The 25683-nt window shown below is 37.3% G+C and overlaps 1 protein-coding gene across 3 annotated transcripts in view; it reads right to left on the reverse strand.

Moving 5' to 3' along the window:
* Nucleotides 1-25683, reverse strand: part of MEF2C (myocyte enhancer factor 2C) — a 167836-nt gene that overhangs the window by 40927 nt on the left and 101226 nt on the right. For 2 of the 3 annotated variants that reach the window (XM_049769136.1, XM_049769135.1), the window contains exon 4: nt 8610-8753. In XM_049769136.1, coding sequence (XP_049625093.1) covers nt 8610-8753 — 144 coding nt within the window. Of the gene's footprint in view, nt 1-8409; nt 8548-8609; nt 8754-25683 lie in introns of all 3 variants that reach the window. The other variant, XM_049769137.1, reaches the window with a different exon arrangement.

Genomic DNA, 25683 nt, shown 5'->3' on the forward strand with positions numbered 1-25683 from the left:
AGCACAAACTTTAATCTAGCATCACTCTTTCTTTTCTCCACCTCTAGTCAATGACAGATAGCTCAATGTCTTAATAGCACAAAATAAAATCTCTGTTACTTCCCCTACTCAGACTATTAATATATTCTTTAAACTTCACTTCTAAATACATCTGGATTCCAAGTACTTTTTACCTTTTCATGTCAACCACCTTGGTTTCAGAACCATCATCTCTCTATTTTTTTTTAATTTTATTTCCTCTTTGACCCATTGGTTGGTTAGCAGTGAAATTTTTTTTTTAAATTTAGTTCTCAGTTTCTGTTTGTGATTGACTTCTATTTTCTGTGCATCATGGTCAAAAAGATAGTTGGTACAATTTGTATTCTCTTGACTATATGGAAAAATATTTTGTGTCCCAGTCTTTCTCTTTTTCTAATTTTTATTTAAATTTTTTACATTTAAACACTGTGGTTATAGGGTTATTCATAATACAGATGTTTTTAATCAAAAGATAAAGTTGTTCATTATTGAGTTTCAGTCATACAGTGTACAACAATCTTTACCAGCACATATTTCCCACCACTAATGTCCCCAGTTTCCCTTTCACCCTACTGGATGCCCTTTCCCCTTCCTCTCTCTGGGGAAAACATCTTTCTTCTTTCTTTCTTTCTCTTTCTTTTTATTACCCTTTTAGACACATTGATTTGCAGTACAGTGCACATTTACCTCCACCAATATCTCCAATTTCCTTTCCACCAACCCTCTCCTGCCTGCCTGTGGGGCAGACATTTTACTTCTCTCTCTCTCTCTCCTTTATTTGACATTGTAGCTTACACTATTGTTAAAGAATGTCATTTTATCCCCTTCAGCATCCAGTTTTTATTCAGAGTGGTAAGTTCCAATCATCATTATCAAAGTAGACCCTTCTCTACTCCATATTCTCTGCTCTTTGTGGCACGCTTCCTACTGGTCCTTCTGATTCTAATCTCTATTACCTCTAGATATTATCATACTATGTTTTATTTTTATTATATCTTACAGATGAGTGATATTATTCTATGTCTATCCCTCTCTCTCTGATTCATTTCACTCAGAATAATAATCCCCTGTCTATACATGTATAAGCAAATCTCATGACTTCATTTTTTCCTAATGGCTGCATAGTATTCCATTGTGTAGATGTACCACTGTTTATTTAGTCACCCAACTGTTGTAGGGCACCTGGGTTGTTTTCCAATTTTGGCTATTGTAAATAGTGCTGTGATGAACATAGGCATGCAGAAAGCCTTTTTGTATTGTGCTTTTTATATTACTAGCATATATCCCTAGGAGTGAGCACAATTATCTCTTGTAATTACCTCCTAATAGTCCTGTGTTATTGTGTTTTCCCTGTGTTTTATTTTCCACCTAATAGATTGAGTCTTTTAAAAATAAAGCAGATGATGGAATTCTTTTGCTAAAAATTCTTTGAGAGTTTCAATCTTAAGTAGAGTAAAAGCTAGATTACTTTCAGTGGTCATGAAGACTTCTAATTTCCAGTTCTTGTCAGTCAGTATGTTATTTAATTCCTATCATCCTTCTCTTTCTCTGATTCTTATCTTAATTCCTTAGCTTACTCTATTACCGCTTCAAATTTGCCTAAACTTTGGTCTTCTCAAGGAAAACCATTCTGCCATTCTGGACACCATAGTTTGCATTCCCCCCGCCCCCTGCCCTCCACTACCTTTTCTTTTGCTCATTTTTTCTCCTTCTGTTATAAATTCAGATATGATAAATAATGTTCCACTTCATCATGACAAAAAAGCAGTTTTGCTTTAAAGTAATGCAGAGCTTAGCCACCATTTTATTATATTAATTGACTATTATGCAAAGAAGAATATTTAGATCATACTGTATAGGTATAAAACTATAAAATCACAATATATTGATAGTTGATCAGGCACTGAATGGTATAATTTATGTTAACAATATGACTGAAATCTTTAAACATTCCTTCTTTATCTTTATAATTCCTTTCTTTTTATGCCAGTGCTTTTTAGTAAGTGAACTATGCTCCTCTATCTAGTAAATGTAGCCTGATACTTTTGCTTTGAAATCACTTTACAAAACAGTGTAAGTTTAGGGGTAGAATAAGTTGTTATAGTCAGAAATTTACATATGGATGACTAAGAAAAGAGTGTTAGTAGTTCATTGTTTGCAATTTGCATAAATAGTGAACAATATGGATTCCCTAGAATGTGGATGCACATCTATGGTGGTGTTTGGTCTATACCACTAACTTCTAGAAAATAGCTGACTGAGGTCTTCGTGGAAAATTCAGCTTGAAGATTCCCTCAACCATATTTACTCGGATGAGAAATTTTAAAGCCATCTTTTGCTACAAATATTCAACTTTGCTATTATTAGTCATTAGCATTCATCTCCTATTGGGTACCTAAATATCTGGACATATTAGAAAAAACTAAGTCTCCACTGAATACAGAATGTTGAGAGTCTTTGAGTAGAAGACTGAAGTAGAACCTCTATGTCACCAGCAGGTGATTTACTTGTCCATTATTATTAATTTTTTTCTGTTTGGGCCACATCTGGTGACGCTCAGGGGTTACTCCTGGCTATGTGCTCAGAAATAGCTTCTGGCTTGGGGAACCATATGAGAGGCTGAGAGATTGAATTGCAGTCCTTCCTAGGTTAACGGGAGCAAGGTAAATGTCCTACTGCTTTCGTCATTGCTTCTGCCTCTACTTGTCTATTATTAAGCATTGTTTAATAAGTTCTGTATCACCCAGAAGTCACAGGCACTGAATGTTTTCTATACTTCCTTTTCTCTGTCTTTTTCCAAGTCATGTTCAGTTTCAATATTCTGAACTGTAGTTAATTTTGATGATGATTATAAAACTCTTCATATTGGTTGACCATCACTCATATATAAATCTAATAATTGAGTGTATTTCAAAAATTCACAGGGCCAAGTGATGGCACAGTGGTAGTGCATTTGCTTTGTATGCTGCTGATCTAGGATAGGCCTGGGTTTGATCCCCAGCATCCCATATGGTCCCCTGGGCCTGCCAGGAGCAATTTCTGAGCAAAGAGCCAGGAGTAACCCCTGATTACCATTGGGTATGGCCCCCAAACAAACAAAAATCCCAAAAATTCAGTTTAGGGCTCATGAGATAGCTCAACAGCTTGGTTCAACTGAATACTGAGTCATAAAAAGCCAACAGGTATGCTCTCAAACAAAAAATTATTCACAATTCATAAAAATTTCTACCACCTTTCTGTTTTGTGCCACTCATAAAGGAATTTTTGGTTTTGTGTCACACTTGGTGGTGCTCAAGACCTATTCCCAGCTCTGTGATTGGGGAATAAACTGATACTAAGAACTGAAAATGGAGCTCCTACATTAAATGTATGCTCAACCCTTTGGATTAACTTTCTGATCCTTTGCTTTATATCCATCAGAAACTGGCTATAGCAAACTTGAAGACTAATATGTTTTAAAATGATGCCAATGAGACAATTTCTAAAAGAAACAGGAGGGACATTAGTCTTCCTTTCAGAAAAAAATCTCGCCACAATTATGTCATAAACTTCCATTTAACCAAGCAAGCTATTCCATTTCCATCAATCATATTTGAGACAACAAATGGCTGCATTTATAAAGAGATCACCTATTATAATCTTCTTAGGAAACACAAAGGTTTTCTATTGTATAAACATTTCTAGAGAATTAACATTTTTCTTTCTTATGATTCTTGACTTTTCAAAACTAAGAAAAAGAAAATTACCCAAATTTTAGAAGATATAGTTTTTCAAAAATTGGAAGCCATAACATTGTTTTTAAAACTCCCAAATTGCATTTATCTTATTGTCAGGCTTCAAATGTCAGAACACTCAAGGAGGAAATTTGGGGTGAATAAATAAAATTCTGTAGGCAGAACTGTATAATTTTTCATGCTCAGGAAAAAAATGTAGGGGTCCTTGTTAAAAACTTTATTCAGAATTTCCAGACAGTACTGGAAACATATTCAAACCAGCAGGGTCCTGCCAGGGTAGGGGCCCATGTGACTATCCATGTCACATAGCCGAAAGGCCAGCAAGATTTTAAGAGATACAGACATGATAGCTAAAACCTTTTGGTTCTGTCCCTAAGGAAACCTGTCATGATTACTGAAGAGAGTCATTATAGTCAAAAAAGGTTTCTGAACTCTTCTCTCAACCCCCCTGATAAGAAAAAGTCCAAATTATATTTTAGTAAATTTGGGGGGCCACTTCTGGTGGCTCTTTGGGGGTACTTCTGTCTCTGCACTCACAAATCTCTTCTAGTAGGCTCTGAATACCATTTGGGATGCCAGAGATCAAACCCGTGATGGCACGTGCAAGGTAATAACCCTACCCACTCACTGTACTATATCTCTGACCCTAAATAAAAATTCTGATAAATTAAATAAATTATTATTGACAGTGAAGAATATTTAATTATATTGTATAATTAAATTATTATAATATTCAATTAATTAATAATAGAATTTTAATAAAATACTTTTAATTAGGGCCAGAGTAAGGGGATAAATGTTCTTGCCTTGTATATAGCTGACCTGTTTCAATTCCCTGGAACTTCCTATGGTCCCCTTAGGACCACTAGAAGTGGTCCCTGAGCAAAAACTCAGGAATGAGCCTTCTACAGATCTGGGTATGGTCCCAAATTAGTATAAATAAAATAAATACTTTTAATTAAGAAACTCTCACCCCTTGTCTAATAAATAGAATCCTTTTTTATTGGACATTAATAACATCTTTAATTACGAGACTGCTGCATGTCAGTACAGGAAAAAAAATCACATACCTCCATTAATTCCTGACTGTCCATATTGCTGCTGAACAACTTTTCAGCAATTCAATTTTAACAATTCAATGCTGCCTGACTACTTTTAGCACACCCTGTTCATTTCTTTGCCATCTATCTCTCCAGCACCGCACAATGCTTAAAACAATTCTCGTGTATTTGCTCCCTATAGCAATAAAAGCCAAATTCTATATAATAATTAGACATTATAGGTGGTCATACTCAACTAGACTCTACTTCTCCACCATCCCTGTAATACCCTCCTCTTTACATCCAGACCACCCTCATGCCCACGAGAAGCTTGTATTTTATCCCTACTGCAATATTTGACATCAAATATTCCATCCTTTGCGGATTCTTCCTTTGTGTACTAACAGCCTCAAGTACTCTGTTTTTCAATTCCTTCCTTGATCCTAGTTGTAGTATTATTTTTCTTCACCGTCCATTATTGCAGAAAATGTCTACCTTTCTAATCTAGTTCCTCCCTTCCTCCCTTCCCACTCTCTCCAACCTCACACCTAGCACTCCTTTACAGTTTAGCCAATTTCCTAGTTCTTGCTTCCTCAAAAGGAGCGGTTTTTCCTTGCTGTGAAGCCAAGCATGAAACATGGCCAACCCTACAGGAGGAAATGCCAGTCAACAAGATCCCAAATCATCCATGAATTATTTCATGTAATTGAGGAATATGGGCATAAATTACTGTGTACTAACTGGTGACTGCAATATTAAATGTTCTAGTTTAAAAGGGAAACTCGTCGAACTGGATCTTTGAAATAGAAAAACAGTCTTGTAATGTTTTTAAAAAGGTGGAGATACTCTCTCCATACAAAGGGCAAAGTGTCCTTACCCTGCTGGAAATGTTTTAGCAGCTGTGGAAACTTTCAGCAAAATTTACTTCCAACAACTGGAAGCAATGTGAGAAAACGAGCTTTTTTATCATGGAGATGGAAGCAGGAGGTACAGCTAAGAGCTGCTTAGCACCTTGGGGCTCTACCTGTAAACGTAGGCTTTTGAGCCTCTGTCTCACCTCATAGCATGTACCTGAACAAAATCATGTTACCCGGTTATGAATTATCTATAATAGTTTGAAATACAGTAGAGAAACCTAGGTATACATCACACCTATTTGCCTTAAAGCCTGGGGTACAGGATTTGATCCTGAAGTTCTCTGTATACTCTCCTGGGGGGTGGGGCGGGTTTAAAGGGCCACACACAGTTAGGATTACTGCCCAGCTGGGAACTCAGCATCCAATGCCCTCTTCCTGACTATGCAGGGAACTTCTGAGAGGCTAACTAAGGCTACTTCATCTAAAGATCTTACATACGCAAACATTTTTGCACAGCAATCTTAATTGGGTGTTATGTAATATAAGAAATTTGAATTGAAACAACAAAAATGAACTCAAAGTTTCTTGACTCTTGGGAAAGTCCAGGGAATCATTAAGCTTTCATGGATAGTTTTTTTTTTTTTTTTTTTTTAATCATTTGAAAGTCAGCCCTAAGAGGGATGCATCAAATAGAAACTATTTGAACCAATAAGGTGCCCACAATGAATGTGCTGTATGTAGTACTTAGTTTCATGTCACTTTTAATAATTCAATGTGCTGAGTATTTCTTAATGACATGGCCTATTAGTAATTTGATTAAGGGCCAGAAATATAGTACAATGTGGTCCCCTGAGTCCCACCAGAAGTGATTGATAAGTGCAGAACCAGGGGGTAAGACCTAAGCACTGCTGGGTTGGCTCAAAAACAAATAAAATAATGAAAAAAATGTCAGATAATAGTTTTACTGCTGGAATTATTTTGTTTTACAGAAGAATCAGATTAGAATTATAAACTAGACAGTTTAATATGCAATTAATTATTATTATTTTTTTTAGTCTTTGCATCACATCTGGGGATGCTCAATGGTAATTCTTGGCTCTATATTCAGATATCATCCTGGTGGTACTCAGGGGACCATCTGATATGCAGGTTATTGAATCTAGATTGTGTGTAAGGCAAATGCTTTATCCACTATATTCTTATTTTGGCCACTGAGTAAATATTTTATTTATTATTATTATTATTATTATTATTGGGCCATACCCAGCAGTGCTCAGAGGTTATTCCTGGCTCTGTGCTCAGAAATCCCTCCTGGCAGGCTCAGGGGACCATATGGATGCTGGGGATCAAACCCAGGACTGTCCCAGATCGGCTGTGTGCAAAGCAAATGCCCTACCACTATGTTATCTCTCCAGGTCCTGAGCAAATATTTTATAAATGAGTTTATATTTATGTGGAAGTATCAAACATTAATTTGAGTCCAGTTTTAAATTTGGCCCAGAGCTTGTGCCCTAAAGGTCTGTATATATAATTGCTAAAACATATCATCACTCACTGACCGGTCTTTTAATCCTCTAAGGTTGAGACTCTTTCACTAATTTAGGAAAAAGCACACTTTTTGAGAAAGTAATCGCCTATCTAAAGAAGTTTTTCCACAATTAGGGTTCACATACTAACACTAGTTATTTCCAAAGTGTGTCAATCTTAAGCTTCATCACTCTATGTCACAAAATTAACATCCCTTGGTAAGGGAATATACTAAATGTATGTACATCTCCCTCTATATGTGGGCAAACAAAATAATACATGCAGAGTTATTTCTCTTAAATATCTGGCAAGGCACAACTGATTGGCTGTTAGCAATTTTTTGATTTGGTTAAGACAAAACTTAGCCGAAAGTTAAAGCATGGAAAATATTGTGTAGGCAAAGCAAATATTCTGATAAGACTATAAAATCACCCCAGCACACAGACATGTTGAAGTCTTACCATTAAATTTGCATGCAGTCTGCTTTCCTGCAGCGAGCATTAGCTTTAACCCTTCAGTGTTGCGGCTGAATGTCATGTTTAGGGAGAGGGGCTCAAGCTTTCTTTATTCAGCAAGGAGTTTTGTGGAGATGATTTTTGTCATTTTACATGAGAAAACTTCAATTCCAATGGTGGGGTCCAACAGAATACATAAATCTGTATTTTCAAGTAAATCTTCAGATTTTCTTGACATTGGTGTGGGGGGGTTGTCTATGTGTTCCATGACTTGGTGTGGCTTATATAAGGTTTTTATTTTTTTTAATTTTATTTATTTATTTATTTTTAGTTTTTGGGTCACACCCAGCAGTGCTCAGGGGTTACTCCTGACTCTTTGCTCAGAAATCGCCCCTGGCAGGCTCAGGGGACCATATGGGATGCCGGGATTCGAACCACTGTCCTTCTGCATGGAAGGCAAATGCCTTACCTCCATGCTATCTCTCCGGCCCCAAGGTTTTTATTTTTAAACAGTGTAAATTCAGGGGCTGCCACATAGTATTTGTCTTCTTCCTGCAATATTTCTACCTCAGTATGACTATCTGGATGCAATTCTTATCCATCAGAGAATTTAGTAAGCACCTTCGAGGGCTGTTCTCTGCTGTGCTGTGCCTAGGATAAGATGGCAACTTGACTGGTTTGCTTTTCCAGTGTTTCTTAAAAAGGTCCTCACTGAAAGGGTTAAGAGGTGTTACTGCGGCAGCTATCAGCAGACCAGTCATCTACCTTTGGTACTTACAGGAATTTTATGACTCTTGATCATATTATCAAATTCTTCATTAATTTTTTTGTATTTTTCTTCAGTGCGTGGGGTGAGTGCATAAGAGGAGTCAGGATCGGGGCTTTCACAGCCTTTGTTTTCTTTCTTGTTCAAAGCCTGCCAGGTTCAGAGAAATATCAAGAGTAAAAAAAAAAAGGAAGAGTGGTTTGAGTACTTACACACAATCTTTGCCTGCTGATCATTAGATCAATATCTTCGTTAATTTTCCTGTACTTGTCCTCAGACTCAGGGCTGTGACCTACTGAATCGTCTGCATCAGGATCTGGGCTGTCACACCCATTAAGGCCCTTCTTTCTCAAAGTCTGAAATACATAATTTGGAAAGTTCAAACCTAGATGAAGGTAGTTAAGATACATGTAGGTGTATTAACAGAGGTACAAGCAGTCCAGAATTTCAGGTTGTACTTTAATACACCATAATCAGTAGGGCAGAGACACCACAGAGGGAAACCAGGAGTCATTTCTATTGTGCTCTCATTTGTGACTAGATTGACAACATAAAAGTAAAATTTTCTTTTGGCAATGAAACTCAGTCAGTGGAATAAAGGCATGATAGGGGCTGTGATTTCATGACATAAAACTTGTGACGTGATTCAAATCAACAGGGAGAGACAATTACTGAAGACAAGCAAGGAGTGGATTGAAACATTCAACATCTTCCCAGAGATAAATGAGAAGTCAAGATGTTACTCAATGATTCAGAATTTGTGATCACGACAAAAGCAGACCTTGAGCTTCAATTGGGCAGACTCATTGGGACTAAAGGTGTCATATCATCTTTTTGGATTCATACTTGATAGAACTAAAAAAAAATTTTACCAGCTTTTCACTGAGAATGCTCAGACATTGTGATCAGAAAAAAAAACTTTTGTTTAGTCTGATTAGACTTCTGTATATGTAAAAAAGGGGGGGGACTGAAATTGATAATACTGAAATGTTATTTGTCTAAATATAGGCTGAAAGAAAAAAAAAACAGCTGAGCTTAGGGCTTCATTATCACAAGCTGAGTAAGGTTGCCAAAGAACACTGAAAATAGCTAACCAAGTCAATAACACCAAACGAGCAAAAGTTGTTCGTGATTTCAGCAGAGTAGAATCATTTCTGACTGTCTCCTGACACATGAAAGTGAAAACTCAGTGTCTCATCTTGAACCTGATGCCCTGCATGAAGATTTGGGATAGTCTTAATTGTCACACAAGAATAAATACTTAGTGAACAGAAAGGAAAAATGAGTCATGAGTCCTGTGTTTTACCTTTTTTTTAAAAAAATGCCACTGACGGTTCTTTACATAATTGTATCTGCTCAATTTAAAGAGATAATGTTTTTTCAAGATAATAAGAATTCCGATTAATCATATAGCTTGTCACGTTAATTATTAATAGAATCAACGTTTCTTAATTTTCCTGGTACTACCCAAATGGCTTATAAAGAGATGTGTACCTAAGTAATTCCCATTAATAGAAAGTTCAGCAGAGCTCATCTTTATTAAAGGAAAAATTCACATACAACTAAAGCAAAAGCTGTGACATCAAGCTAAAGAATTCAAAGCTGAGATAACACTCCATCTTTAATTCATTCAATTGGGGAAAATAAATAAAACAGCATGAGTTGAAAAGGGGGGTGCCAGTCTTAAAAATTTTAACTTCTTGGCTCTTATCGTTGTGTAACAAATGGAACATTATTTAAAATTAGTTTCTGAGGCGCAGAAGAGTTTTCACTCACAATCAATTTATGAGAGATACCGTTGCTAATACATCTATGATATACTGGGACTCTGTAAATATTTATTAATATTATAGTGGTATAAGATAACAAATAAACATATGGTTACAGCTTATTATGTGATAAGACTTTGGAATATTAAAATGAATATTTTGACACAAGATGGTAAAATATACATTTACAATCTTGGGAAATTTATAACTGGTGGGGCCACCTGTCCCTCCTCATGAGTCTACAGCCATGTTTTACTAAACCCAAGACTCGTGGGGGCTCCAATAATAATAATACAAAGCCTGTCACAACATATTAAAAAGATAATTTTATTTGCTAACTTAATTTCCTGCATTTTAAACTCTTTTGTGAGCATTATCTCAACCACAAGAGCATTCTTCCGGGTGATAACTATTTGTTGGAGTATGATGTGTTTCTGCTTTGATCTTCACATATCCTTGAGCTTTTAAGAACAGTTTCTGCATATTTTGCATCAAAATCCACATATTTTTCATACAAATTCACTTAAGGAGAAAGAGAGATGCAAGATCAAAATATTACCAGATACTGTTCAAAATACACCCAACTCTATTCCTATAAGGCACACACAAATATTCTTATATAAGCCTTTAATGTAATACCTTATATAATGCTAATTTACAATTTTTGCTAGACAGTTATTTTCTTCACCATGCACCCAAATTTTTTATCCAATAAATTTTATTGTAGAAATCATAGTTGTTTTGATGTGCAGATTTTTGACAACAGAACGCAGGGGTTAGCAAGGCCTATCAACTGTCATTACAATCCATCTGGCAGATACATGTGTGCTAAATTTTCTTTTAAGCCTTTGGGGGTAGATATTGTGCTTGGTTTATAAAAATTGAAATTTCAATTACACTTTATTGAAAGCTCATTCCACAAATATTAACTCCTTCTCTCTCTCACAAGTCTTCTGTGAAGATTAGGGACACCTTTTGGCTAAAAAGTAAAAACCTCTTTCACCAAGCATGGCTGTGTTGGATGACCAGGCTTCTCTCAATGTCAGGGCCACTTTCCTACACTCAAAAGCCAAGGCTTGCAGAATAGCTCTCTCCTGCTCATATACAAAAACAGCAGTAGTCAGAACACCAAGATAAATTGGGTACAACTTAAGAAAAATTAGACTGTAGGGCCAGAGAGATTATACAGAGGTTAAAGGTGTTCGCTTTGCTAAGCAGTCAACAGCAGTTTGGGTCCTGGCACCACCTATAAAACCTGAACACTGTGAAGAATGACTCCTGAGCACAGAGCCAGTAATCATTCCAGAACACTGCCTAGTGTGGCTCAAGATTTCCAACCCCCCACACCCATCCTCAGGAACGAATTAAGAATGTGAGGAAAATCAAACATTAAAATAAGGCTGAAATACTGATATTCTCTGTAAACATCAGTTTTCAGAGTGGACATTTTCACTGGGGAATATAACACATTCATGGATTAACAATCAATTAAATAAACAATTTGCTTTGTGCATTAAGAGTTATGCCAAGTAAAAGGCAAACAAAGCAGGTGGCATGAAGTTACAAAGGAAAGCAGTGATGGGAGTGAAATAGAGATGGCAGTATTTATTCTTCTCACAGCATCTTGTATTTGGAATTATATAACGATACCTCTCATTATAGTTAATGAAATATATCTACATTTAAAAGTACATGGTAGTCTTGTGTCAAATTAAATTGTGTTATCCAACAACAAACCATTTTGAGAGATACACACAAAATCTATTTTTTTTGTAAATTAATAGAGTTCCAAATTCCCGTAAGTATATAAACACCCAAAAAATTGTTAAAGAATATTATCTTTATCTAAGAGCTTGCCAAACTCACTTCTGCTAAGGTAGATGATTATAGTGGAACTATATAGCTCTAAAAAATGAAAGTGAGGGCGCCGAATGGAATTCCACAGAATAACATAGGATTTAAGAGCAGTTCTGTACTTATTTTATTAAAAATCTAGTTTATAAAGGAATCCTGTTAGGTTCTGCAAGTCTGTCTTCATTTCACTAATAAATAGCAAGTATAAACTAATATGATTACTAAATAGATAAAAATCATTTTTTACTCAGGTCTTTGTCTAATATAATTAAGTCTGTACCTGGTTATCAGAGAGCAGAGAGAGCTCTCTGATATTTTGTAAATATTACTAAGCAGGTAAAATGTACACTAAATATTATTTTTAATAGAAGTTACAAATCCTTTAAGTATGTAGTTGTCTCTCAGCTGACTATATTTTGAAAGGATTTATTCTGTGTGTCAAGAGAAACCAGTAGGTCTACTAAAACCGCCAACTTCCCTTGCTGTGCATCTGTAACACTCTTCTCTTAGAGACTTCGGTAAATCTGGAGTGAGTCGGCACTCTGAAGGCAGTTTTCCGTGTGAGAATGACACTTTTGGGGTAGATCAATTGACTGCAGAGGCTTCTGGGATGTATTCAGGAGGAAGTGATTGTCATACAGTGAGCCGAGAACAGCCATTTCTTACAGAAGTAATTAGATTGACAGAAGGTAACATACTCCAAACAATAAATGAGAAAAGGAGTCCAGACAGGTAATCCAAAACCACGTGGAGTACCCTCTCCCAGACATGTGGACATATGGACCCTGAGTTAGTACATTTGTTCACGGGAAAAACTTGAAATACATATAAACTGTCGATGATAGTTGACAGGTGCTTCAAAAATTCTAATGAAATAGAAGTAGGGAACAGATTCTATTTCATTACTGAAAGGAATATAAATGAAAAGAAAAGCCACATGGACCTTTCATTTCTTGTCTTAGACATTCTGTTATCAACTGAAAAATACCGTCTGTAAGCAATAGCTCAAATGGTTTTCCCAAATATTTCTTAGTAAATAAAGTACTATGGTGGTTTTACATGAAGCACATATTTTATATTAAATTCAGGTTCTTTCAAAAGAACCATAATCAAAAATTGAAAATGTCCAATAACTTATTTCATTCTGTGTCTCCAAACTTAGTCTGCCAGAAAATATTTCAAAATCATTTTTCCCTCTGATTATCCACTGTAGAGATTTCCCATCCTTTGTCAAAATACACATAATAGCCATTAATTTTTTTAATTCAAAACATCATCATTTCTGGCTAGTATTACCCTGTTTTCAGATGGTCAATGTGTCAAGAATACATGAGAAGATTGTTACTGCCATCAGTTGAATAAAAAGTAAAGATACCAACTTAGACAAGAATTCCTTTTATGACATTTAGTCATATATTGTGCTTGTTTTCACAGTTTTCTGATGGCAAATGTCTTCTTTTAATAAGCCAATAAGGAACTGAAAGTAGTATTGGACTTCTAGTGAGGGACTTATTGTTGTGAATTTATTTTTAATTAATTAATTAATTAATTTATTTATTTTTACTTTTGAGCCACACCGGGCTGTGCTCAGGCTTACTTCTGGCTCTGCACTCAGAGTGGGGTGGAGAGAATTGGGAGGCATTGGTGGTGGGAATGTTGCACTGGTGAAGGGGGGGGTGTTCTTTTTTATACATGTTTTGTAATCATGGTGCTTAAATAAAAATATTGTATAAAAGAAAAAAGAAATAGCTTTTGGGAGGCTAGGGAGACCATATGGGATGCTAGGGATCGAATCCAGGTCCCTCTGGGGTTGGCAGTATGCAAGGCAAAAGCCCTACATAGCAGTGCTATCACTTTGGTCCTCTATTTTGATTTTTTTAACTGTTTATAATGCATCTGGACTGCATTAAAAACTAATGCAAAAGTAGTTAATCCACATAGATACAAGAGGCGCAACTGAAATGGAAGATATATAAAGATGGAGTTTCTGAGAGGATGATGTAAACTGCCATCAACTCCTACTGGCATGCTGATGATACCATGGATGCTATCTCTTCCAGTTCCTTCAGCACATGTGAGTGATGGCTCAAAGTGCTATGTCTAATGACTTGCTTTTTAAAAACATATTCAATAAATTATCAATAGCCTACTGCACACCAGATACTGTTTTGTGCGCTTGCTTTTCAGAGATGCAAGCAATTCTAATTCAAACTAAAAGTTCTGAGTTGATATATAATTTTGCATGGGGTATGTGTGTACATGGGCACGTGCATATGTGTGCACAGTGAGTGTATTTGTGTGCATGCAGGCAATTCTAATTCAAAGTAAAGAGCTCTGAACTGACCTATAATTTTTTATGATGTGTGTGTTTCTAGCATAGGATATTTAGGCTGGAGGGAAGATCAGGTGCTAATAAATGTCTCTAAAGGTTTTCATAATCCAAACTAATCATTATACATATGCTATTCCCTTAATTCATAGTTATTTGTTCTTAATATAGAAATGAAAAGATACATTAAAATTTCAAGAATTTAGTACAATTGATAGGTAGATTTTAGTTAGATGAGCAAATCATATCTAGGATAGCATATGAAAATAATAAATTTTACTAAAATTTATTTGTGGTAACATTCTAATAAAATCTGATGATATAAACTTGAACAACACTCCTTATCTCTAGGTTATTTATGTTCATTCTAACAGAATATTAACTCCTACTTAGGAAAAGGCAGAGAAGAAATAAATACCTTTATTGCTTTTGTTTTTATTCCTCTCCTCGGAAAATAATTTTAATAGTGCATGTGAAATTAATTTATGGGATAATATTTTTCCATCTTAAAACAATGAATAGTAAAGATACTAACAATTTTTTTGTTTGTTTTGGGTCATTCCCAGCTGTGTTCTGGACTTAGGGATCATTCCTGGTGGACTCAGGGGACCATATGAAATTTTCAGGAACAAACCTTGGTTGGATGCATGTAAGGCAAACACCCTATGCAATGCACTATCTCTCCAGCCACAAAAGATACTAATATTTAAATATAGTGCAGATAGAGACACATTTACTTAGTCCTCCTATAACTGTGAATTATTTCATGTAAATATTCAGAGGGTGAGAGTTCCTGGAATGATTGATATTTTAATGCTGGATGAAGTCATCAAGGAGCATCTAACCCTATGCATGCCTTCCTGAAGGGTGGATTAGTAGTGTATAAGCCACTGTTCCATCTCCAATAAACATCCTTGTTCCAGCTGAACTATCCTTTGTATAGTCCTTCAGTGCCCCTTCCTTGGACATGGATTTTTCACTTTCAGGGTGGATTTGAAACACTAGCTTCTCTTAGAAGACTTCTCTGATTAGGTTGAATTACAATATCCCTCATTTATGCATTCCCTTAGTTGAATATATCCAAGCCTTTGTAACACATGATTGATATTTCATTGTTCATCTCTGATGACTTTGAGGTACTCACAAAGAACCTTCCGTTATTCACTTTTGAAGTTTCAAAGTAGAACAGAACCCAGAATACTCTAGGTGCTTAAAGAATGTTTAATATATAAAGAACAGATATTTTCCTTTCACTGAAACTTTACGTAGAGGCCTAACTTTTGAATTGAGTTTGGCTGGCAGAATGGAGGCAGAGATGGTCATAGAATCCAGACTGCTTACCACACACAATTACTAATTGCTCTTCTGTGTCTGGTGTTATTTGAAGTTTTCTGAATACAAAGATGATGTTTTCTAAATAAATGACCAAGTTCATTTGCTTTAATGTTTTTCTTCCCATGACTGTGAGCTACTGGTGGTTTTGGACTGATTACTACGAATCTAGGATCACCATACCTGGCACAAGACCTAGCACAGAGAAGATAAATAAACGTTTGCAGTATTAATGGAAAAGGAATGCTTAGATGAATGAAAGAACCTTCAGATCTATAATGAGAAAACTGTTCCCTCTACAAGCCTGTAGTAGGTATTAAATTATTATAATTCAGAAAAATTACATCATTTAACACTTAAAATATGGGTATTGGGGTGGAGATTATGGTTCAGTGGTAAATGATTGCTTTACATTATGTGAACTCAAGAGTTTTATCTCTGGCAAAACCAAAATATATCTGAAATGCTGGATCACAAATAATAAAAATCAACTATTTAAGAAATTATGATCTTACTGATCAAACTGGTTACAGGAAAAGTTCAACATGGCAAATATTAAGTTTAACAGAGCAAGATTAAAAAAGGAGTGACATTTGAAGAGAATATATAAGGTCATAAAAAGAAAAAAAGAAACTTAATAGGAAAGTATAGGGAAAGTTTTGTAAATGTGAGTCATATACTATAAATCTGAAATAAGCATGCTTTAATATGATTGGGCAAAATTCATCTTTTCACTCCATTCTTGGATGCTGTTCTACTGCTCCACTACTCTCTTGGGTTTTGACATTGGGTTTATACTGGGCCAATCTTAGTTTGGATAATTCATGGGGAAAATATCAGGGCAGTTCAAGATGAACTAGATGATTCATGCTTCCTTGGTATAGGTCAGTGGTTTGGTGTTTTTCTTAAGGATTCTTCCACGACATCTTTTCTGGACCAAGGACATGCCATGCATCATGAGGCTGGTTTCCTGGGGCTTAGAGAGTGAGAGTGAGAGAGATCTGTCACATGTAACCACAAAACTCTCCCCAATATTCTGAATCCAGTAGAGATCCAAAGAACATCTTTTAACAAGGAAAATATTAATATAAAATGACTGCAATGCATGCTAATATATACAGCTAATACTAATAATTTCTAAACAAGCAAGCGAGGAAAAGGCTGGATATAAAATATAAACTTGATTGCAGAGGCTTGAGCAATAGCACAGTGGGAAGGGCATTTGCCTTGCTTGTAGCTGACCCGGTTTCTATCCCAGCACCCCATATAGTCCTCTGAATTTTTGAATGCAGAACAGGGTGTGACTCCTGAGCACTGCAAGGTGTGTCCCAAAAAACTAAAAAAAAAATGGAGGTGGTTTTGAAGAATAGTGATTACTTATGAAAGGAAGGAAAAATAGATAGAACGTAAATTAAACAAAAGCTGAAAAAGAGGAGAAAAGTAAATCAGACAAAGATCAAGAATAAATTTGTAAAGTATTCTCAATTTTTCTCAAATTGTTCTTTATTTGTTTTTGGGCCACACTCAATGACTCTCAGAGGTTACTCCTGGCTATGCCCTCAGAAAGCACTCCTGACTTGGGGGACCATACCATATGAAAACCCAGGGGATCAACCGTGACGGTCCATCCCAGGTCAACCATGTGCAAGGCAAACCCCTTCCGCATGCTACCACTCCAGCCCCAAGAAAAAGTTTGTAAAGTTTAAAATATAAATGTCACTTCTCATTCTAATCTCTTCTAGACAATGGCATTTTATTTGCAAATAGGGACAGGGACAAATAAGTAGAATCTTAGGGGGACTGATTATTAGGAAAAAATACCACAATGATGACTATATATAATTCTCAATTTATTAATATAACTATGATGTAGGTTTTTGGGCCACACTGGAAAGAACTGGGGATATCTCTTGGTTCTGTGTTAGGGCAGTGTTCAGACACCAGGCAAGCAAGGGACTAAATTTGGGCCTCCAGCATACAAAGCAAGCACACTTGTCCTTTGAACTGTCTCAACAGTTCCCAATAGATTATTTTTAACAAAAGAACATATAAACATTATCTTGAATAATCAGGTTAAGATCAAAATCTTTATTTATGCTAACATGAGGGCTCGTTTTTAGCTATTTATGTTTGTTTAGTCAACTTGAGTCAATGCCTGACTTGTCATTTGAAATGAGTGAGAACACCTACAGAGACTTATTTATCAGTCATCTCAGGACAACTACCAGTATTATTATTCACATTTACTTTTAATAAAAATGATTCCTAGAACCTCTTCTATTTATATAGTTCTCATATTTTTTCCCCAAAGTTTCCAAATCTTTTCTTTCCTAGAAAATACTGCCACCTATTTGTTGCAGTGCTCAAGGATTATTCCTGGCTCTATGTTCAGTGATGATTTCTGGCAGTACTTTGGGAAGGCCATATATATAGTGTTTGGGGTTGAGCTGTATGCAAGGCAAGTGCTTTACCTCCTTCTCCAGTCTTTGAATCCACTTTACCCAGTAAATCAGCCTTTCAATTTTTTTTTTTTTTTTGGTTTTTGGGCCACACCCGGTGATGCTCAGGGGTTACTCCTGGCTGTCTGCTCAGAAATAGCTCCTGGCAGGCACGGGGGACCATATGGGACACCGGGATTTGAACCAACCACCTTTGGTCCTGGATCGGCTGCTTGCAAGGCAAACACCGCTGTGCTATCTCTCCGGGCCCCATCCTTTCAATTTTTAACTGGGCCCAATTAAAATGCAAAATGACTCCCAATAACTCCAATAACCATAGTCACAACACACTCGCCACCTGACTACTTATTTAATTTCAATTTCATTTCCGCTCAGCTCCTTCAGAACTTAAGTTTCAGCCAAGGAGGATCATCTTACACTTTTCAAGTCAGGTATATCCTTGAATAACACGCTTTTGCTATGTGGATTCATTTCTGCCTGTAATGTCCTTGTTTATTCCTTCTCCAGGGCACATAAACCTTAGTCATCCTGGGACTTCCACCCTAAGGCACACTTGCTGTAAAGTTTTTCCTACTTCTCTGAGTGACTCAGGGACTCCTTTCTCTGAGTCTCTACAATAATTATCTTTGAGTCTGTGATTTACAACATGTGGGATATTTTATTGTCATTTATCCCTGACTGCATCTCCATTACCATCATAGTACATTCTATGGAGATTGGTTCTCTTTGGCTGCAAACAGGGAATCTGATTATATGTGGCTAGATGTGAGAATATGGTTATATCTGACTATATGTGAATATATGTGGCTCCCACACAGGTTCACAGTAATTTTACTGATAAATGAATGAGCAACAATATTTGATGGTCAGATTTTCTAATGACAGACTAATTAGAATAAGTTGGGAGGTCTCTAAAGATGATAACATGAATACTATTATTAGATTCAGGGGGCTATAGAGAGATAGTACAGTGAGTTTAGCATTTTCCTGACTTGTGGACAACATGGCTTTGGTCCTCAGCATCCTATATGATCACCAGGGCACTGCCAGAACAGATTCCTGAATGCAGTGCCAAGTGTAACCCTGAGCATTACTGGCTGTGTCCCAACCCCCTTTCTGCTAAAAAAAAAAGGTTATTAAGTTTAAATGCAAGAAACATAAGTTTGATAACTAAAAGCAATTTCTAAAATCACAATTGTGGACTGGAGCAATAGCACGGTGGGTAGGCTGTTCTTCACTGTTTTTCTTACCAACCTAGGTTTGATCGCTGGAAACCTATGATACCTCAAGTTCTACCAGAAGTGATCCCTGAGATCAGATCCATCAGTTAACCTTGAACACAGCTGAGAGTGGCCCCAAAATAAAACAAAAATAACATAAAATCACAATGTGAAAAGAATTTTTTTGTGGGAGCACAGCACAGGGAAGAGTAATACTGATGATTGCCAATGGGTCAAAACTGGTGGGTTTTTGTTCTCCATTGCTCAGATGGATGGGTTGATGGGGTGTTCCCTGAAAGCAACAAGGCCTATTGTGGCTACTGATATTGGAGGTGATTATAAGAAGGGTCCTACCATTTTTTGAACTGAGAGTTGTATATAGTCCTTTGGGTGTTCTCTTCTCTATTTTTAGGTTTTCCCTCAAAACAAGGTCATTACAATTCAAATAATTTCCAAGAATTGAGACCTTCAGTTTAACACTAGTTTATCATAAAAGCAGAGGGCACTCAGCACATTCAACAAAACAGCACAAAATAAAGAAGACATGGAAAGGGCACCCATGGTTGTATGACCTGACTCTTTCTGAGAATGCCACTTGGGAAATCCAAATCCTGACGAGACAGCCACAGCCTTCACATGAAAGCAAAACAGTCTTCCTTCCCAATACCGCTACCCTACAGGGGGTTCTGTCAGCCTCTGAAGAGAAGTAAAGAGCTCTAAGGAGGTTGACTCTTAAAACATTTTTCCTGAGTTGGCCGTGGTCTGATGGAAATATTCTTTCTGCTCTGGTTTCTTGAAGCCATCATTTTCAGAGATTGCATCTGCAGCAGTAATACTGATATGCACCAGTAACAGATTTTAGTCTGAAATACTGCTGAAAATATTTCACTAGGTTTGTTTCTTTTGGCTGGATAGGGGTTAAACCCGGTGGTGCTCAGCGCTTATTCCTGGCTTAGGGATCATTCTTGGTATACTTAGGGGACCATATGTGGTGCCAGCAGTAGAAGTCATGTCAGTCCCTCTGCCAAGTCAAAACAAGAAATAGTACTACTGTACTATATCTTTGGTCCTAATTATTTTCATTATTTATTGCTATGGGGTTCATACTCAGCAGTACTTGACAGAAGGCACGTGGCACCGATAACTAAATTTATCTAGCGTCTCTCATGTGAGGCATATAATTTACCACATAAACTAGAACTGCTCACACACACCCCAGAACATTTCTAGGGTTCATTTCTTACATGTTAGGGAGATTTTTCAAAGAACAATTCTGTTTTGTAAACACAAAGATTTTACTTAGGGCTTACTCACCCCTTTCCACTAATTTTTGAATTTTATTCTGGCCACACCTGCCAATCTCAGGGCTTTCTCCTGACTCTGCACTTAGGAATTACTCTTGGAAGGAAAGGGAGCCTTTATGGGATGCTAAGATTTGAACTTAGATTGGCCATGTGCAAGGTAAGTGCCCTGACCATTGTACTATCTTTCCAGCTCCTAATTCTTGAATTTCTAATATCTCTTTCCAATAAACTTTCCAGTCTGCTCTTTCACATGGATTGCACCACTCTCTCTTCCCTGTTTCCATTGTCAATAAGAGACCTTGTATCTGGGTTATTCTAGAGTGGATGAATCTTTTCTACATCTGCTTCCCTGGTGGAATGCCCTAGGAGAACCTGCCTCCTGCTATTTCTGGGGGTTTTGCCTGAGCCTGTGATATGCCATCTGAGAGGTTGGTGCTGACAAGTGGAACACAAGCTGTTCAGTTCCCATCTGAGGTATCAGAGGAGCAGAATAGTTCTGGCACTGGGTAGGAGCAACACGGAAGTTACAGTTACCATGGGAGAGAAAAGTCTTTAGTGACTTAGAACTAACCTCATGGAATTAAAAAAATTTTTTGGGGGGGCCGGAGAGATAGCATGGAGGTAAGGCGTTTGCCTTTCATGCAGGAGGTCATCGGTTCGAATCCCGGCGCCCCATATGGTCCCCTGTGCCTGCCAGGAGCAATTTCTGATCCTGGAGCCAGGAATAACCCCTGAGCACTGCCAGGTGTGACCCAAAAACCAAAAAAAAAAAAATTTTTTTTTACCTAAAGTGACTCAAATGTGCTTAGCCCATAGATGACAATAAATACTGCTGTTATTGAAATATAATGGAACCAAAGTCTGCTGAGAAAAAGGTATGTATTTAAACTGGAATCACAATGGGATCTGAAAGAAAGCCACTAGGTTTCTTGTACATATACAAGCCAGCTTTCACCCCCATGATTCCCATTCCTAAGCCTCTCTTCCACTTCATAGAACAAAGTAATATTAAGAAGAAAAAATTATGTGGACTAACGGTATTAGTTTAGACTTTCTACCCCAGTACTTTATCATTAACATTTGTTTCACAAAACTGCTCCTAGTCTTCTTATTTTTATCTCCCTTTCTGGATGATAAGATTCCTGCAGACAGGAAATAGTTCTTGAGCACTTTCTATTCTTGGCAATGAGTGAGATATCTACAAGTAGAATGTTGCAACAAATTGGTTGACTCTTCGGAACAGGAGTTCTGAGGGCTACAACCAAGAAGATTTCATGATATAGACTGCAAAAGGATAAAAAAAAAAACCAAAATAAGCAAAAGTGAGTGGGGATCCAGACATTCCCCATTGTTTGCCCTAAACCTTGCTCTCCTTCTCATCTTGATCATGATTCTTGGCAGTCCAAGGCTAGGGTCCTTGGTATCTTACCCGATTCTTACTATTTATGTCTTGCAAAATATACAATTCCTTCTGTAAAATGTAAAATTCCGGGGCTGGAGAGATAACACAGCGGTAATGCATTTGCCTGGCATGCAGCCAATTCAGGACGGATGATGGTTCAAATCCTGGCATACCATATGGTCCTCTGTGCCTGCCAGGAGCAACTTCTGAGCACAGAGCCAGGAGTAACCCGAGTGCCACTGAGGTTATTGACCCCCCCAAAACAAACAAAAAAACAAATAAAAACAAACTTTCTTCTGGGACTTAGTTAATGAGGTACAGATATTTTCATTTTATTTCATTGGTAGAAACATTGGAAAACTTTCTACTTAGCAGAGTTGCCAAGAGCAAATGTGTGGGATGGTCCCACATTTGATGTAGGATGGTTCAGCAAAGAGACAGGGACTAGAAGACTGCTGGGTCCAAGGGCAGGAAAAAGGGCAGAAGCACAGACTTGCCAGCCAACCTGAGGTCAGGCTGGAATAGCTAGCTAGCAGGATTTGGTGTTTCCACAGGAAGGCAGATGCTCTTGAAAGAGGAGGGAGACTGTTAGGTTTATCTGATGTTGTCAGCTAGTCAGGGAAAAACCTCACCTCACCCACCCAAGAGACATCAGAAAATCCCTCAGTCTACATCTGCATTTTAATTTGCACCTGAATTTCTAAGTTTATACCTTGCAGGTCTCTTATCATATTAAAACTGCTTATAGGAATGAGCGTAATGAGCACAATTTATTTATGTTCTATAGTCATGATTGTCACAAATCTAATATGTGTATTCATAAAGTGGTTATCTTTACATACTCTTGCCTTCTAGGAAAGAATTTTTATTCTTATTTTGGGGCCATAGCCAGTGGTGCTCAGGGCTCTGTGCTCAGTCAGGGGACTCTAGGTAGGCTACAGTGGTGGGCTGGGGGTGGAACACGAGTCAGCTGTGTGCAAGGCAAGCACCTTACTGACTGTATTATCTATAAGAAAGTTTGCTAGATCAATTTCTTCCATTTCTCCTTCTTTGGTTGTTGTGACTGGGAAGCCTGGGACTAGAACTGCCCACATTCTGACTAGGAATCACATTCATTCCTGTATCTCTGACTATAGTGCTCACTGGAGTCACTCTGGGGTTTGCACAGGTGCTGGTAGGCTGGGTGAGAGTTGGCGGGGTTATTGCACTTCTGGTCTCAGTACTTGAACGTTTTTTTCAGTTGTGGAGCTGGGCAGAGTTCCAGGCTTCAGTGACTGTGCTGTCACATATGTGTCTGTGTGCTGGATATCACTCACTCTGATGAAGGGCTGGGGTCCCATGCAGCTGAGCTGCTGGAACAGAATCAGGCTTATTCAGATAACACTCAAGAGGATCCTAAAGTCTTCACATTTAAAAGGAAGGCGCTTTCTACCACTGAGCTGTTCTCCAGCATTTTGTTCTCCCCTCCCATCCCTCCAAAATTCAAGGAGATTCTGAAAATAACAGGTGTTTTTCAAAATAAAATTGCTTCAGAATCCTCAGGCATTTGCTCTCGCTCCACCTTCCTTTTAAGATTTTTACTGTTAGAAAATATGCTGGCATTATTCTAGTCACTGTCTTTGTTTAAACCAGTGTAAACTGCAGCCTGGAGCCCTGTTCACACCTCTGTGTACCTGTCTTAATCTGCACAGAAGACTGTGCAAGGAGAGGGGTTATTCCTATGATTTGGGAACCGCTAGAAACTAGGAGAAAACATGGATCTTAGTATTTCATCAATTTATGTGAATTTCGAGTTCATTAAAAGATCTTGATTTGCTTTTCTAAGAAGATAATGATTTCCAGGTGGTTCTAGAAAAATAACCAAAATGTAACAGGATGTACATCAGTAGTGCTATTGGCTTTTTCATTAAGGATTGGCTTCTAGTTTCCTGGCTTGTTTGTTACTGGGGTTGCTCTCTCCTGGACTCATGGTATACTTCCTGCTCGTTCACTGTATTGATATCAAGTTTCCTTTCTCACTAGCATAGACAACGATGGGCTAAATGTAATGATTATAAGTATGTAGGACAGACACTTAAAGCAGAATTTGAAATGCTTAATATATTACTCCATTAGAGAAAACTGGGATATTTTCTTTTAGACTAAATAGATAAAAAAAATAAAATAGTACTTCATAGGACCGGAGTGGTGGCACAATTGCCTGAGCGAGCTAGCTTAGGACTGACCATGGTTCTATCCCCCAGCGTCCCAATATGGTCCCCCAAGCCAGGAGCTATTTCTGAGTGCATAGCCAGGAGTAACCCCTGAGCGTCACCAGGTGTAGTCCAAAAAACAAAAAACCAAACCAAAACAAAAACTTCATAAGAAATGTTTGGGAAAGTCTTGTATTGTTAACATCAAATGCTGGTTGAGATTTACATAGGCCTATCAGTATCTCATTATTTTAAGAGCAAGTTTGTTTCTATCCTCTGAATTTCAGTTTCCAGGTTAAATGAATTAATAATCTCTATAAAACTCACTGTTATTCATTTCCTTTGTGCTATGAATGTTACTTAGATAGGAACTCATGATTTTGGATCTGTATATATGAGTTCACAAAAGGAAATTTCTTATGCTCTCACATATACATATAAGATCTTTCTAGGGTTTACGTCCTGTCACCATGCATGCCCTATGGTGTTACCAATGCTAGAGGAAATAATGGCAAATGTAAAATAGAATGGTGTAGAGATTATGTGTTTAGTATATGACAAGAATGAGAAGCAAAATAAGTGATAAAAAATTAAAAATGGAATAAAAAAGAATAAAGAAAATGAAGAGAAAGAAAGGAGGAAGATTAAAAAAGAGAAAGAAAAAATACAGAAGAAAAATTGTGAAGAGGGAAAGAAAGTAGGAAGGGAAAAAAAAGAAGGTGAAACCTGAAATAGAAGCTGAGAGAAGTTGAGGATTTTGTGAACTGGAAGAAAAACATAATCAAATGAGCACACCAAATGATCCCCTTGGTATGTTAGGCCAGTCTCTCATCCTTGCCGGGCTAAGCACTTTATAATCTAACATAAAGCTTTAAAAAGGACTTCAGCAATTTGCTCATCCTGGTACCAAGCTCTGGGTGGCTGGCACCTGATGTCAAACAATGAGGCCAAGTGGCAACATCCAGCCTCAAGAATTATTATGGGCCCAGGCAGTCTTCTTAGTCTTGGTGGCCCAGGACTCTGGACCCCAGTGAAATTACAGTGACTTCTGTAGTACTAAGAACTTTAGCATCTTTAAACATGAAATGGAAATGTACTAACTTTTCTTCAAACATAAAATGGAAATGTACTGCTAACTGATCTTGCAGTCTGTCATTTCCATTTTTATAATTCTGAATCCTCTAAGTTTGCTAAGCTTAGTGGTGAACTAAGATCTTTTCATCTACACAACAATTTCTTCCTTCCATGCCATTCATTAGGTAATTACCAAACAACATTTTCTCTTCTGTGATATCAAGAAGAAATCAACCCTGTAGTTTGAGAGATACCCAAGTGAGTAAGGATTTTGCCTTGCACTTGGCCCACCCACAATTGATCACTTGCATTTTATATGTTCCCATTTCTGCCTGGAATAATTTCTGAGGG

This window comes from Suncus etruscus, chromosome 2 (assembly GCF_024139225.1).
Source record: "Suncus etruscus isolate mSunEtr1 chromosome 2, mSunEtr1.pri.cur, whole genome shotgun sequence".
NCBI classification, from domain to species: domain Eukaryota; kingdom Metazoa; phylum Chordata; class Mammalia; order Eulipotyphla; family Soricidae; genus Suncus; species Suncus etruscus.